Below are 16709 nucleotides of genomic sequence, written 5' to 3'. Positions count from 1 at the left end.
ACTCAGACAATTTCTGGTCTAAATATTTGAAATTTTACATAAAGGGTATTCAGAGATAGGGCAAGCTTTTTCATCGGTTTGGGTCGAAAATTTTTAGTTACCAATATATAAATTATGTATGTATGTTTGCATGTCTGCCTTAAACTTTCAATAGAGGCGACGGATTTTACCAAGATCATTTTAAAGTTCGACCTTTCATACGACAAATATCGAAAAATTGGCTAAAAACATTAATATCTTCCCTTTCAACTAGGCACTTTTCTACAGGGGGGGGGGTCACTTTTTTCGCCGATATTTTTGAAAGTTATCCTCTCCTTTAGATTGTCTAGCCTTAATTTTAAAAAAATGTCGCTTCTGGTTTGGCAGTGGTCGTAACAGCATAGACGTTAGGTTTTACCTCGTTCTTTTCCTCCTTCGCCGTATGGGTTCGAGCCTACCTTACTACTAACACATTTTTTTTTTCCTTTTATTTTTGTTCAACAGACACATCTTAACACCCAGGCAACGCCGGGCTGAAATGCTAGCATATCTATAAAAGTGAACGTGTCCGTGTACATTTTCCTTCGCAATAACTCTCTAATTTTCAGTCTACAGACTCGAAATTTGATATACAGGGTACTGAGATTTGGGAAAATCTACGTGATCGGTTTTTGGCCAAAAATTTGGCTGTTAAGGGGTCAAAGTTCAATGATTTGACCTTTGAGAACTCTACTAAACTCCGACAATTTTGGGTCTAAACATTTGAAATTTTAGATATAGGTTTCATTGGACATGGATCTAACTTAATAACTCAATTTGAGCCCAAAACAATAAATTTTAAGAGGTCATAATAGGGGTCAAAGTTAAAAAAAAATTGACCGTTTTTTTTTTTTTCTCAGCATACACCTCCAAATACCCGGGCAACACCGGACACCCATGCTAGTATATCTAGAAAAGTGAAGTGTCTGCGTACATTTCCCTATGCAATAAATCTGTCATTTTTTAATCTACAGACTCGAAATTTGATATACAGGGTACTGAGATTTGGAAAAATCGATGTGATCAGTTTTCGGCCAGAAATTTGGCGATTAAGGGGTCAAAGTTCAACGATTTGACCTTTGAGAACTCTACCAAACTTCTGACGATTTTGGGTCTAAACACTTGAAATTTTAGATATAGGTTTCTTGGACATGGATCTAACTTAACTTGATTTGAGCTCAAAACAAATGTTAAGGGGTCATAATAGGGATCAAAGTTAAGAAAAATTGACCGCTTTTTTTTTTTTTGCTCAACATACACCTCCAAATACCCGGGCAACGCCGGGCACCCATGCTAGTATGATATAAGCACTATCAACATTAAGAATAAAAAATATTATGGAAGTAGATACAGACCTTTAAACGAAAGTCAAATGGTAAAGACTGCTTATTAATGTAAGATAACAGGATTTCACCAAATTGGAGGACAACTGTACATTTTGCTGTAAATAAAAAATTTATAAGACAAAAACACAGCATAAATACAATGTATTTTTTAAATACATACTTATATATATCTCCCTAGCTGGCATTGCTGTAGAGGACACATAGTACAATTTGAAGTGTTTAGTAGAAAATATGTATGTGGGAAAGAGGCTGTGCTGGAGGGCTATGGCAATGCAGTTTGTGTGGGAACAGTCTATGTAGTAAAATAATGACAATATTTAAGGAACTTTAATAATTTTCAATTATATATATATTTATTTACCAACATAATGTGTCATACAAAATGGTAGGAGCAAAGTGGTCTGAGACTAGCGAGATTATTATAGAGTTATTGTTTTACTGATTTTTATATATTATAAAGTTGCGATTTCAAAAATAAAATATTTCTATATGACTTGGGTTCATAAGCTTGAATTAAAACCGAATCCCAAACTTATATATATATATATATATATATATAAAAAAAACTTTAGTTCTTTCAGCTATAATCGAAACCAAAACTTATGAATTTTTGATAAAATTATTTATAAAAAAAAAATAGATTACTAAGGTGCCATCAGCTAAAATAGAAACCGAAACCAAGACTTATGAAGAATTCTTGATGAAATTATTAAAAAAAAAAAAAAAAAAAAAAGATTATTAGAGTGCCATTAGTTATAATCGAAACTGAAACCAAAATTATGAAGAATTCTTAGTAAAATTATTTACTACAAGAAATGGAAGGACATAACAAACAACCCGGATGTAAACATGCCACAGAAAATAACACACATGCTATCGTATGAATATAGAAGCAAGAGGACCCTAATTTTGTCTTGTATTAAATGTTTCTTTCATAATTTTTCTATTGTTGCTTGACATTAGAATATAAGGTAACATGTGATCTTAATTTTAATAGTTAAACCCTAACTCAGATATAAATCAGGTCTTATAAAAATACTTGTAAATCAAATGTATTCAATTCCATTTACATATGCTTTGTGTTTATGTCAGGCAGTCAACATTAAGCAGACCCTTGCCAGTTTCCCAAACATTCATTGATAAACAAATTAGGAAAAAAAAAAAAATTGAACAACTTAAATTAGAAAAATAACAATAGAAATAATACCAATGTACTTTATTGTAACTGTAATTATTGTAGTCCTTGTTATTGTAAGAACAATAAACGAAGTGCACAATGCTATGGCCTTATTTTATGGAGTTATGAAAATAGCAATTAAATAAACACAAAACATGTACAATATTTCCCAGAAAGGTCTAATAATTCTAATAATTATCTAATATAAGCATGCAGAAACAATTATAAAGAAAAAAATGATGCTTATTTAGAATAAAATCTATTTAAAAAACAAAACTAAATTGCAGAAAAATCTTTGATCTACACACCTGAATGAATATGAATATATACGGAATGAAGAGGTCATATTCCAAAAATCACAAATCAATAAAGTATTTTATTTTTATAAAGAAAAAATTTCTTTTTATCATTTTTAGCGATTTTAATAGGAAATTAGCCATTACAAGGCCAATTTTGATCTTGATAGTTCGAATTGAGTTGTCTCCCCTTTACTTACAAAACATGGCGGATCAAACCCCTACGTCTCGCTTCTTCATAGAATTTTATTTTCTTAGTTTAAAAAAATAAAAACTACTTGATAATTTTATGTGATTTTTAGAATATGACATCATTTCATGACAAGCATGTACATCATGAAGCTTTTAAAAGGTTTTTCTGCATTTTTGCTTTGAAAATAAGGTACTCTTGCATAATTTGACCCGAATCCTCGTGAATTCCTGTTAAGCATGGATCGGGCAAGACCGGCAATTATCGGTGTCAGCCGAGCATCGTAACAGACACAGACTAATGAAAACAAACAGGAAAAAATACAAATAATCAAAAATAACAAAAAAAAAAAAATAAAATACTTTGAAAAATGAAAATATGTTTATTTCATTTTAGTATTTATTTTTTTTTTATTTTTATTTTGCAAAATATTTATCAACAGAAAGTTGTTTTTTTTCCTCCAAGAAAAGATTTTTTTTAACCATATAATTGTTAGGTGTAAGTACAAGGTTTTTTTTATTTGTTTTCTTTTTTGTAACCATATTTGTTTTTTTGTTTTTTTCAAGACTTGTTCACTCAAGTTCTTTTGGTGGCATTGTCCATTTATACATCTCCAGCAGAAACCATCCTTTACACACAATCTTTTTTTAAGTAAACATTTGTGCTTACAATTGTTGAATGTTGCACCTCATTTTTGGGGGACAGCAATTTCTTCTCCTGACAATATGAGATTGTCTGCATCGCTGTTTTCATTTCTTTTTCTAACATGTATAGATTTATTTTCTTGCCTGTCATTTTTCTGTTTGGCAAGTTTGAAAATATATTTGTCAGCTTTTTTTTTTTTTTTTGGTTTAGTCGCTTTCTTCTAATTCGAATGTCGTCTGGTTTCCATTTAGATAGCGCTTTTTCTTTGGCTAATCAAACTCCCAAAAATTCAATTAAAATAAATAAATAATAAATAAGTAACTAATCAGAAAATAAAAAGTCATCCCGCTCCTTAATATCACCTTCAAAATTACTAAAAACATAACAGAAAAGAAAAAAAATTAAATAAAATAAAAAGTTGAGTTAGCGTTTCAACATTTGAACAATGTTCGTGGCTGACACCGATAATTGCCGGTCTCGCCCGATCCATGCTTGATGGGAATTCACGAGAATTCAGGTCAAATTATGCAAGAGTACTGAAAATAAATTTATTTCCAAATATGCCCCCCCCCCCTAAATATAAGTACATGCAAGAGACATTCAATCGTACAGGATAAAGGAAATTCAATAAAGTTTTATTGTACATGCAAGATGAGAAACATGGGGCTACTTAATTTTATTATTATACAGGTTTATTTTTTTTATATTTTGGTAATTCATAATTCTAAAATGATCAGAGTATCATTTAAAAAAGAAAAAAAAATGATCATGAAAAGAAAAAGAAAAATGAACTTACATTTTATCCTTATTTCACTAATATGCTGAAATCAAAAGCAAAATATATTATTCATGGAAAAAATCAATATCACATCATCTTATTACAGACCATTAAGACCATTTTTTTTTAAAGACATTAATATTTAAAACAAAGTTAAATTATGTATATGAAATTAAAAAAATTAAATAACTTCTGAGTGCTTGTCTAGACTTCCCCCTATGTATATAAAAAACAAAAAACTAAAATTAAGAAAAATATGCACTATATACTGATGTAATAGGTATGAATGCATTCAGGTTCTTTCACACAAGAATATGACTGACTTGTGTGTCATAATTATGGACAGGTATAGCAACCCAAGAGAGACGTTGAAAAATGTGCTGAAAGTAAAAAGCTTAAGCATAATACTAACTATGACTATGAACAACCGTTCATCAAGATAATTTATTAGATTGTATTACTCAATTACTGAAAGTAAAACCACTTAGCGACTTCAAACAATTAGATCACTTTCTGGGAGATATCATGTACGTACACATGATAGATAGAAAATATTGTATACTAAAATTCACATAAATTGATCAATTAGTTAGTTTTATTTTTAAGAAAATCAAATTTATGGCTAAACTATGAACAATGCTATCTTAACAACAGTCTGAAGAAACAAAGGAGATAACTCCAAAACAGGATTTTAGGAAGTCATTCTTAACATTGGGAGGAGGTAGCATTGAAAAAAACTCAAATTTGCTTAAAAATGATTTTCTTTATAAAAATAAAACTATTTGATCAATTTATGTGATTTTTGATGTACAATATTTCTTTCCGTCACAGGTACATACATTATACAGATTTTTCTTTCTTTTTCTTATTTATGGAGGAAATTCTGGACAAGCACCAACTTTTGTAATATATTTAGTTTCAGTAAAACAAGAAATATCATTTACCAACTGATTGGTATAATTGTCAAATTTTCAGAAAAGAAAACAAAATTAAATTTTATTAGGATTTCCAGAAAGTAATCTTTTCTTTCTGATTGTTGATGTGTTGCCAACAAATATAACAATCTATATGGTACAAATAGAGTATATTATAGCCATGTTGCATAGCACATACTACCATAGCCATGTTGTACTGCACATACTACCATAGCCATTTTGCATAGCGCAGATGTTTATTATTCCTAGTAATCACAGAATTAGTAAAAGTGATTTTCATATGTTTTTTTGTTAATGTTTCTAAATTTGTATGAGGCCTGAAACAAGTTAGTTAAGAATCAGGTTCTGTTCACACAATACAGCATTACTCTCAGAGAATTCAAAAGTTTTAACAATCTTGACTGATTAAACTTGACTGTTTTAATTTAGTTTAATGTTAACTCTGACAGCTAATAAATTTATGGTCTAATACAGGAGTTCCTGACTATTTTCACTCAAAAGTTTTTTTATAATTGTGAAATATTTTTATCTTTTTTATCAACTTTTTTTTTTTTTTTTTTTGTGATTTATTTTCTTTCATTACCATGACCCCCCCCCAAAAAAAAAAACTGCAAAATTTATTTTCCCATAACACACAATAATTAAATCACTATTGATATCAAAGGGTAAAACGAAAAACAATGCTCTTTGGTATAAAAATCAGGTCATATAAGATGCAGCAAAATAAAGTACGAGGATAGCGGTTTTGATGTTTGCTCAGTGAATTGGAAATTTGAGTAGCAAAATGGGCATTAAGAGTTTGCATGAGAGTAGAGCAATGAATTAACTATTTGGGGGACAGAGACTTATGATTAGTGGTGCAGCCAGTACAATATAAAGCATCGGCTCACCACTGCGACACAATGGTTGATAACTCCCACCTTTATGACACATAGTGACAGTGAAGATTGTGACAGAAGGGTAACAATACACCATAACTGGTGAAAACTCAGCTCTTAGTTTTTAGTAAAATAAAAAACAACTTAAAATAAAATAAAAAAGCAAGAGAAACCCCCACTTCTTAAAAAAAAGTAGTTCATAATGTTTTAACACACAGCAATTATGGTTTTCTCACAACTCCTAAGATTGGTATGTACTAATTACTAAAAAGCAGGTAAACCGATTGTAATAAAAAAAAAAAGGAAAAGAAAAAAAAAGGATTACACCTCAACCTAATAATTGACAGGTTTTTAATTAAATTTCAGTTTTGTTGAAGATACCTATTTACGCACGAGGAAAGAGTTAGACACATGAAAATGTTTTTAATGCAAGGTAAATCCAGTTACTCCAAAGACTGCGCTCTGGTTTGGGACAGAAATAAAAATTGCCTCAGTCTAAAAAGACTTCTTTTTTATAGACCATGTACAAAAAAGATAAAGTAAAGTGTAAAAAGAGCTACTAAGCTTTGTTTCTAGCTAAAAGGCAAATAGTTGTAAATATTAAAGAAATTCTAATGCACGGGCCTTATATAAATTATTGTCAATGTCTCCATAGCATCTAAATGAAATGCAACTACTTTTTTTTTTTCAAGCAAAAATAGTAACTTTTTCCATGTTAATTCACATTTTAGTGTTAAATAAGCAAACAAAAACAAGATATAAGACAATATCTCATTGGGTAAAAAAGTAGAAACTAGTCAAATAAAATAAGGTATATTTTATTTTAATTTTGTATATTATTTTAATGTATATCCTAACTACATAGTGAGATAAAGAATATCTACACTGCTTATCTTATGCGGACCTTATTTTAGTTTTATCATTATCACTTTATTATCAAACTAACTGGAACTATCCATGTAAAAAACATTGTATAGAATAACATTCTTAACTATATCTGAATATAAAAATGTGCTAAAAGATGATGTTCATCCATCGTGCAGATTCAGCAATTGCAGCTCCTTTGTGAATTGTAGCACTCCAAGAACATGTCTTGGGTTAGTTTTCTCCGGAATGAGAATACAAAGCGAACTGTTTGAAGAAGCCCTTCAGATAGTCCTTGAATCGTTTCTGTTGTTCTCCTGCGGATCTTTTTCATTTGGACAGTTCACCATGCAGGGGTTGTTTTGGGAGACTTAAATTAGGCATGTGGCATATATGATCTGCTCAACAAACCTGGTACTACTGTAATATGATATGTACTAATGGAAGGTTTTGACCAGGTTAAAACCTCTGTATCTGGTATCTTGTCTTTCCACTTAATTTTCAACAATCTACAGAGGTGGATCATATGGAAATGATTCAGTTTCTTGGCATGTCTGGGATATACAGTTTAAATTTCACAAGCAAGAGGTCTAATCTAAGGGAAATAACCCTGAAAGAAAATTTGGAGTCGAGCCCTGTAGGTAGTTTCTTTGACCAAACTCTGGTAAGTTTCTAGTAACTCCTGCACTTGGAACAATCTCCAGTCCTCCTGGCCATGTCTTGCCATTGGATCCAGATTTTTTTTCCAAGTGAGAGAGTGTGGACAATGCGGCACAAGTTCTCTTCACTTAAAACTAATTAACGTGCAAGCTGTGATATTGCTGAAAGATAAATAAATGGAAATATATATATAAGCGGATTATATCTTTTATCAGATATCTTAATTTAACTCTAGAATTTGTATACTTATCAATTTCCATAGAAAAAATTAAGCATTTCCATTTATGAGGGGTATTCCTAAAGAAATACCTCCTAATTTTTTTTAACTCAAAAAAATTGAAGAGCTATGAAGACAGGAATGGTACCATTAAAACAAGCGATCTTTTGTGGACCAGAATTTATTTTTCTACATCACTATTCTCAATGCATTTTTGCCAGGAATTCAATATCAGATCTCTGCTTCTGAAGCACATCCATGGCAAATGTTGATTTCTTAGAATCTCATGTCAATATCAGCAATGAAGAGATGGAACTTTCAGGTCATGAATGCATAAGTTCAGTCATCATAAAATGGAATTAAAAAGGGAACATTACTTTTGGAATGTCCTTTATATTTATTTTCACATTAGAATGTTAGTCTATGGGTTTTCAAATATAGTGGATTTAATTTTATTTTCTCTAGAAAATAAAACATTTTCAATAGGCTACCAGCTGAATTATAAAATGGCCTATAATATAGAACACCATGCTTTTAATTCTTAGTATCACTTTTTTTGCATAAAATTAGTAATTTTTAACTTACATTTAAGATTTCCAATACATCTTCCAATGAAGCAAGGAGTTTAGAATTAATTTCACAGGAAGCTGAAATTTGATTAAAAACTTTCTGGAATAAATCTGAAAAGTACAAAAGAGAGTAAGAAAATAAATCATTTAGCCATAAAGATAAAGATTACAACTTCATTAAATATTTATAAGTTTTTATAACGTTTTTCCCCTATTATAATTTTTACATTATTATTCTAAATGATAGATGTCTATGCTCTTAATAAGCAAAGGTATAACTAAAAGTTTCACTGTTTTGGAATTACTTGTAAGGAGAAAAATTTTCCATATGTGTATATAGCTATCTTTTCCTCCTTTTCTTTGCATAATAAAGTGAAGCCAATCTATTTCTTGAAGTTTGTCATTGATTACTTTGAATCTGATAAGACAAATATTTGATTCTAACTAGCCAATTTTTCTTTAAAACATTTATTCCAGCAAGGAAGCTTGTAAAAATGGAGACATTTTTCAGTAATGACCTAAACAAAAGTAGCTGCTTAAATCAATAGTACTAATAAAAACAAAAAAATAATGCATTGCTCTCTCTCTCATATACATATAGTCATCCACATACAGTACTGTTTCACAGCTCATCAGTGCTGCTACCTCAAGCCAGGATCGAAACCCGATCACCCAAACGACAGTCAGAACTTCTAACCGTTGTGCTATACGGCTGCTGCTATGCAGGCAGTGAATTAACAATGTTTTGACATTGTCCAAATACCTAAGCTCAATTTGTTTACACAAAGAGCATTGCTATATATATATATATATATATATATATATATATATTTCAACTTTATGTTAAACAGCTATATGTTTTAAATAAATATAAAACTAATTATTTCTTTGAATTACTTGTGTATCACATAGCATGCAAAATGTGATGGCATTTGATAATGTCATACTGCATGAATTCAGAAAAATTAATTTCTCAGAACTGACTTTATTTGAGCTATTTTGAATTTATAGTCAACTGAAAAAAAAATCCTTAAAGATTTATGAATACACTCTGAAAAGTAAGCTACATTTTTTTTTTTTTTTTAAATTTTCTTCCTGTGAAGATTATAATGCTGGGTATGGGACAGCCAATCCAGCTGCCAAAATTGCCCTGCTTTTCATTGAAACCAAGCGAGAGCTCTTTTTAGTATCCTCGCTGTTCCCTTAAGTGCAATTGTTTAGATCTCTTTTGCACTTGGTTCACCAGGAATATTAAGTAGGACTTCAGGTTCTTCTTCATAAGCCCTGTGGCAACTATAACAACTGGTATGATTGATATCTCCTTAAGATTCCAGTTTTGGAAACCTTGGGTTAACTTAAGCCAAATTTATTATACGTTATAAAGCACTATCTCAAATGGTATCAGGATCTTTGTGTGTTAAAAGTTTGCTGTCTTGATTCAGCTCTGTTATGACTTTAAGGGTTAATTTTTATGTCATCTATATGAAAATGAAAAATAAAAAAATAAGAGTTTGATAGTTCTGAATGCTATGTGTAGGTAATTTTGTTGAATGATGTAAAGGGCTTATTTTTATTTTTTAAGGTAATTGCTGTTCAAACTCAACGTTTACTTTTTCGACAAATCTTATTTCTTGAATTATTTGGATTATTCTGGCTACTGTTCTCATTTTGAAAGTTATTTGCACAATTTTTCAGCCAATGTAACCTATGACCTTTTTCAGGTGTATCTTGTTGAACTTGGAAATCTGCATATAATTTCGAATGGTACATTTTATTTGATTCATTGGGGTAGCATGCTTTTGTTCCATCACTCATGATTGGGTAGAAGTTGTATTCTTTGTATCGGCCACACTGAGGATTGAACCTTCAAGCTCCAGGAAAAAAAAAAAAAAAAAAAAAAATCACAGTACTTTATTTGCTGTGAAATTCTGTGAAGATTGCAGAGTTTTACAAAAAGACTCCAGAGTTTGTCAAGATACACCTGAAGAAGGTCGGAGGTTACATTGGCTGCAACATTGTATAAATAACACTTAAGATGAAAACAGGAGTCTGAACAATCCAAATAATCAATCCTTATTAAAAAAAGTTCAGAAACAAATCTGATTTCGTTTGTTTCATCAGCACTTTTTAATGCTGGAACATTAGGTAGAAGCATATAAAGAAAAAGAAAATATATTAAAAAGAGTGAAAACTTATCAGCTGAAGGATTCCTCTAGAGAGAAAAGAACCAAGGACAGATCTATCTTCATCAATTTCAGACAGCATCCATGATAAAAGAAGAGACAATTTTTCAACAGCATTGTTGGAATGTATTGTTACTTTCAAATTATCCTACAAAAGAAAAAAATGAAATTATTAAAATGATTAACTTAATTTGCAGTACCTTTAAATGACAAATCTAAAACTTTTATAAACAAAGAAATTCAATTCATGATTATTTGAATCATTAGTGAGAGAGAGGAGGAGGTTAGCAAATGAGGAGGAGATTACTAAATGAGGCATATTAATTCAATGCAGAAAAATGAAAACGAATACAAAATCTCAAATATAAACAATACAAACATTTTATATATTTTCAAAGAAAAAAAATATGCATGAAAATTTTGGAGCAAAAACTAAAAAAGGGGCTTTATTATTTAATCTATTGAGGCCAGAATCTGTAAAATTACTGGTTAATGAGCTGTTGATCCATTCATTCTAGAATGATGTCAGAAGAAATTAAAATATGATCTTTAAATCAAATGAAGGAAAAATATAAAACACGTCTGGAGTTCTCAAATTTATTTCTGAAACTAACGAAAAATAATCATATCTAAATACAACAACAGTAAAGTTCACTTTACCTAAACTGTTCCTGCTACTTTTAGTTTAGACAACTACTATTAATACATTCTAACAGTAAATGACAATATATATACATATATATATATTATACACAACAACAGTCACTGCTTTAACACTATCGAACACAGTTACTGCTGCTACTGCTTAATATATATATATAATATATATATATATATATATATATTATCACACACATCAACACACATTGAATGCCTGCCTACTGGAGAAAACTTAAATGTCTACTAGACACTATCCTCACTGTTCCCTTAAGTAGAAGCATACAAAGAAAAAGAGATGTTATATGTATACACACACATCAACATATTGAATTCCTACCGGAGAGAACTTGAATGCTTACTATACACTATCCTCAAGTGTCTCTGTACAGGGGTTTGTCAGAACAACCTGGCATGAGGATACTTTTCCCTACAAAAAGACCCTGACTAAATATTCAGAATCACATAGTATTTGCTGCCAAATAAGATCTCCCCAGTATAGCTACTCCACACTGGCGTTTACAAAGAATTGTGCACCTTCTCCAAATGATGTTACCTCAAGTAACACCACGAAGCTGGATACTCCAATAGACTAGATGTAATCTTCTCCTGGAATCCAGTAAAACTAAGAGACCAAAAAGAAAGGTATACTTTAACATTTTAAAATGGTCAAATGGGCAGAGGGAGATAATATTCCCAACTTCTTTACTAACTTGATGTTTGAGAGATAAAGAACTTTAATGGAACATTTGAATATTTATGTGTCTCCTATAAAGATCAAGTGTTAGCCTTTTGATTTCTCAGAACTTTGAATAAAATTAAACAAAACAGTTGATATATATTAACAGATGTTCCAATTTTTTTTTTGTGTACTAGTAAATGTAGTCTACTATTTTGGGGTGCATTGAACTGAAATATGATTGTGGTTCATAAATGTCCTCGTCAAGTTGATGTGAAGAGTTTAATAATCAAATAGAGTGGAAGACGAGAAAAAAAAAAACTTGAAAATGTGTTGGTGAATAGATATGGGGTGTAATTTAAGAGTTCGGATCGAGGAAGTCAGAAACGCAGTAATAATGAAGGCACAACGAGCAGGAGTGAATGAAACAGAGTTGGGGATGCCCAAGGGAAAATGATGTTTAAGGTTCAGGAGTCAAAATCCTATTAATCAATTTCTGGGTTTTTAACTATTAATAAATTCAAACTGATTACATATTGATATAAAAAAGTACAACGCTTTCATATTTATTTTTTTATTCCCATTCTGCATCAATCCATATATGCAAAACCCATTTTATTTGGACGTCACAGGATAAGCATCTGATCCGGTGTACATCTCGACATAACCCAGAAAACGAAGTTGTTGCTTGTTTTTTGTTTTAGTTTTTATTTTAAATTTACATTTCTTGTTTAATTGAAGTTATGATTTTAGAAACTTTTCCAAACCTAAAACAATTAAAGTGGTGTTCTTGCATCACTTCCAAAGAAATTGAAATTCAACAAAAGTAAATATACATCGTAAATTTTCTGTACATCATAAATTTTCTCTACTTCCGATCAATGCCTTCGTTCAGTCTTAAAAGACAATGGATACTCTATGTAAGGGTAGCTGCGCATATAACTGTGAGACAAGAGTTGTACAATCTCCAACCACATCTCACCTGAATCAGCACTGCTTGAGTTCAGTGGCAGGAAGTTGAGGATGACTGGAAACAATGCTGCGATAAATGGAGAACACATACAGCACCTGGAATTCCCAAATAGTCACTCATTTTAGTACTGACATTGCTTAACTTTAATTATCTAATGGGGACCGATGTGTCAACATGATTACTTCCAGGAAACGCATAATCACAGCAGCAGGGAGGTGACAGTGATTAATGACACAGACTAACGACCTGGGTATACCAAGCTCAAATTCAGTTTGGTCCACAGAAACACTTTCACTTAGAGATGCCAACAACTTTTACACTGGCCTCCTCTTGTAAGTATATGATGTTTGTCTAGAAAAAATTCTAACTAGAAAGATATCGGGGAGAGTGAAGAGCAGATAATAGTCATCTGAGTCATGTGAAATGAATGAATGATGCTCAACAACAATCATCATCAGCAATACTAGGCGTGTCTGGTACACCTTTTTAGGTATGAAGCTTAAGGAGTTAAACCATTATTTGTTCCTTTTTCCAAGCATATAAAACTTCTGTTGGGTGGAGGATGGGCACATGAAGCTAGCTATATGTGAAACATTCTTGTGGAATGTCAAATAAATACATACTAGAATTTGAACAGGCACCATTTGACTTACCTCCTTTCAACCTTGAAACATACAATGAATTTTTTTTAATATAAACTATATTTTTATTTTAGGGTGAATATTTTTTTTAAACAGTGCTATAACATTAACCCTTTAACATATATGATCCTTTTTAAGATCAGAAGGACTGGAAATGTTTTCTCAACCATCAAATCCTTTCTTTCTGACACATCTTTAAAAATAGTTGCTGATAGACAGAAATCTGAAACAGATAGTGTCAATACTGACTTGCTTTAAGGATCCGTTCTAGGCCCAATCCTCTTCCTAATCTTCTTCAATGATCTTTCTAATCTCATTCGTTGACATTTGGGCCCCCAAAATCAACAGAGATTAGACCATTCCTGTAATGATTCGGTCCCTGTTGATTTTGTGGTGGAAGTTAAATTCTGTGCAGTTCTAGGCGGTTCATCCTCCCAGGCTTTGCCTTCTCTCTTTGATAAGAGGTTAATTTATTGCTAATCGCCTGAGGCGGCCTCACCAGAATGCCGACGGGGCTGCTCAAGCATTTTTTGCAGGTCAGAGTTCCCCTCCTCTGGGGCGCTAATTTCTCAACCCCACTTTCTGACCCTGATGTCACAGTTCTTACAGTGGGAGAGAACTAAATACCTTAATGCAGATGAAACAACCATTTATGGCAGCACTTTAAAGAGCCTTACTGATAAGGATAGTTCTGATTCTCTCTCTTCTGAAATACCTCGTGCAATGGGGAAAATGTGGCTAGTTATTTTTAATAAGTTTGAAACCAACTTTTTCTCCTTTCACCACCAAGAGTCAGATACTTATTTTGCACCAATTGAAATAAATGTCTCTCCTTGAAGAAGCCCCCTGCTTTGACAAACTTCTAGGACTGACCTTCATTCTAAACCTTAAATGTAGTACATAAAATCCATTGCTAAAGTAGTTGGATCATTCTACTCTTCCAGAAGGTATCTCACTCCTGTATCCATATAAGAGCTAAATATGTCCTAATATGGTGTACTGTGGCCACATCTGGGAATGTGCTGCTCAGAGCATCATTTTCTGCCTTGACAGAATGCAAATCTAACTTCAAAATCTAGTTGGGAATGTACACTTCTCTTCTGTACAGCCTCTTTCTTACAGAAGAGAGGTTGATGGCCTTTCTCTACTGTCATTATTTTTATGGTAGTTGCTTTACGGAGCTCCAATCTATGGTTTCCCTGTAAAGCATTCACAGCAAAAACTCGTTTAATTACAACCACTGAAAATAATTTTCCATTCTTCCTCTATGTATCTAAATCAAAATTTACAAGAACTACCTACCTATGGAACACAATACCACAGGGTTGCTTCCCAACTGACTACAACACGGTCATTTTCAAGTAAAATGCTGACAAATTTTTGTTGAGCAGTCCTCTTAAATAATCAGGTTCTGCTCTGTTTGAACCATTATAACAATTCTTTAGAGTGTTGTCTCACTGTTCTTGAGTAACTTTTGGATCTTGATAAGCAGTGATTTTTTTAGTACATAAAAAAATGACGTTGGTATTTTTCAGAGATATCTATAATTAGTCACCTACTGTATGCTGTATATTGGCATCACTGATGTCTCAGTTTTCAGTATTATCTAGAAATTAAAAGGACGCAATCAGTTTAATCCATTGTTCAATCAAAAATTGTTTGCTAATTAGTCCTTATAATGAATTCACATTTTCATATAATCTACATATATATAAAAGGCAAATGTGCGCTCGCATTTTTTGTATGTCTTGAAAAGGCTTTTTTCGCCGACGCTCCCGGAGGAGGGGGGGAGGGTTACTATCGCTTAGAACTGTTTATATAGTCCTTAGACTTAGATCATAATATGTACGATTTGCGAACACGTGTTGCGTCTAGATTTATTTACGTCGATTTTTACAAAATTATTGCTATTTCAGCCCATCTTGTGTTCATTCAGCTTTTTTGTATAAAACCGAAACTAATTCAAAGCTAAGGCACCCTTCCCGGCAATCGCACCGGGGAACGTCCAGAAGCAATCAGCTTTGATCAATGTGGGGCTAAACTCCTTATATCAGAAAATTGCTATTCAATTTGGACAATGGGGAGCTAGTTTCCTCCTCCCCAACATCTTGGGGAAACCACCAGCCAAAGTTGGGTAAACAAACCCAAAAGCTGCCCCGCACTAACATATCAAAGGCCTTCGACAAGGTATGGCATAAAGGCCTACTTCACAAGATTTCCAGCTACGGTATAACTGGAAATGTTTTCTCTATCATTAAATCATTTCTCTCTGATAGGCTCATAAGAGTAGTGGTCGATGGACAAAAATCAGAAGCCTGCAGTATTAATGCTGGAGTCCCTCAGGGGTCCATCCTGGGCCCAACTCTTTTCCCGATCTACATCAATGATCTCCCTAAACACATACTTAAATCATTCATTGACATCTATGCTGATGACACGACCATCTACAGCAACACATCAAAGGCTGTAAATGACAAAGTTCTCTCTGATTTTCTCTCCTCTGATCTCGAGCGTGTGGTTCAGTGGAGGAAGAGGTGGCTGGTTACCTTTAATGCATCTAAAACCAAGCTCCTATCTTTACATCACCAACGCTCTGATCCCCATCTGGCATCAATTGGAATGGATGGCTCTCGTCTAGGAGAAGCCCCATGTTTTGACAAGCTTCTGGGCTTGACCTTTACTCCTGATCTTAAATGGAACACGTACATCAAGTCTGTTGCCAAGGTTGCTGGAAAGATGTTGGGATCCTTCTACCGCTCCAGAAGATCTCACTACTGATGCAATTCTCTATCTATATAAAAGCCAAGTACGCCCAAGGATGGAATACTGCTGCCAGATCTGGGCAGGAGCTGCTAAAAACAGCCTATCCTGCCTTGACAGAGTACAAAATAAACTTTGTGGCTTAGTGGGGGATGCCCTTTTCTCTTCCCTGCAACCTCTCTCCCACAGAAGAGACGTTGTGAGCCTATCTTTGTTTTATTGTTATTTCCATGGAACGTGCTC

The 16709-nt window shown here is 32.5% G+C and overlaps 1 protein-coding gene across 1 annotated transcript in view; it reads right to left on the bottom strand.

Moving 5' to 3' along the window:
• The window catches only part of LOC145296767 (uncharacterized), a 242404-nt gene that overhangs the window by 150089 nt on the left and 75606 nt on the right, over positions 1-16709 (bottom strand). Inside the window, exons 4-7 of the mRNA XM_080142821.1 lie at positions 10770-10904; positions 8590-8691; positions 4469-4493; positions 1374-1459 (exon numbers count right to left, since the gene is read on the bottom strand). Of these exons, the coding sequence (XP_079998947.1) occupies positions 1374-1459; positions 4469-4493; positions 8590-8691; positions 10770-10904 (348 nt within the window). The remainder of the gene's footprint in view (positions 1-1373; positions 1460-4468; positions 4494-8589; positions 8692-10769; positions 10905-16709) is intronic.

Source organism: Euprymna scolopes, chromosome 17 (genome assembly GCF_053919585.1).
Source record: "Euprymna scolopes isolate OS-2025 chromosome 17, ASM5391958v1, whole genome shotgun sequence".
Lineage (NCBI taxonomy): Eukaryota > Metazoa > Mollusca > Cephalopoda > Sepiida > Sepiolidae > Euprymna > Euprymna scolopes.
This window is presented reverse-complemented; position numbering and strand designations above follow the sequence as displayed.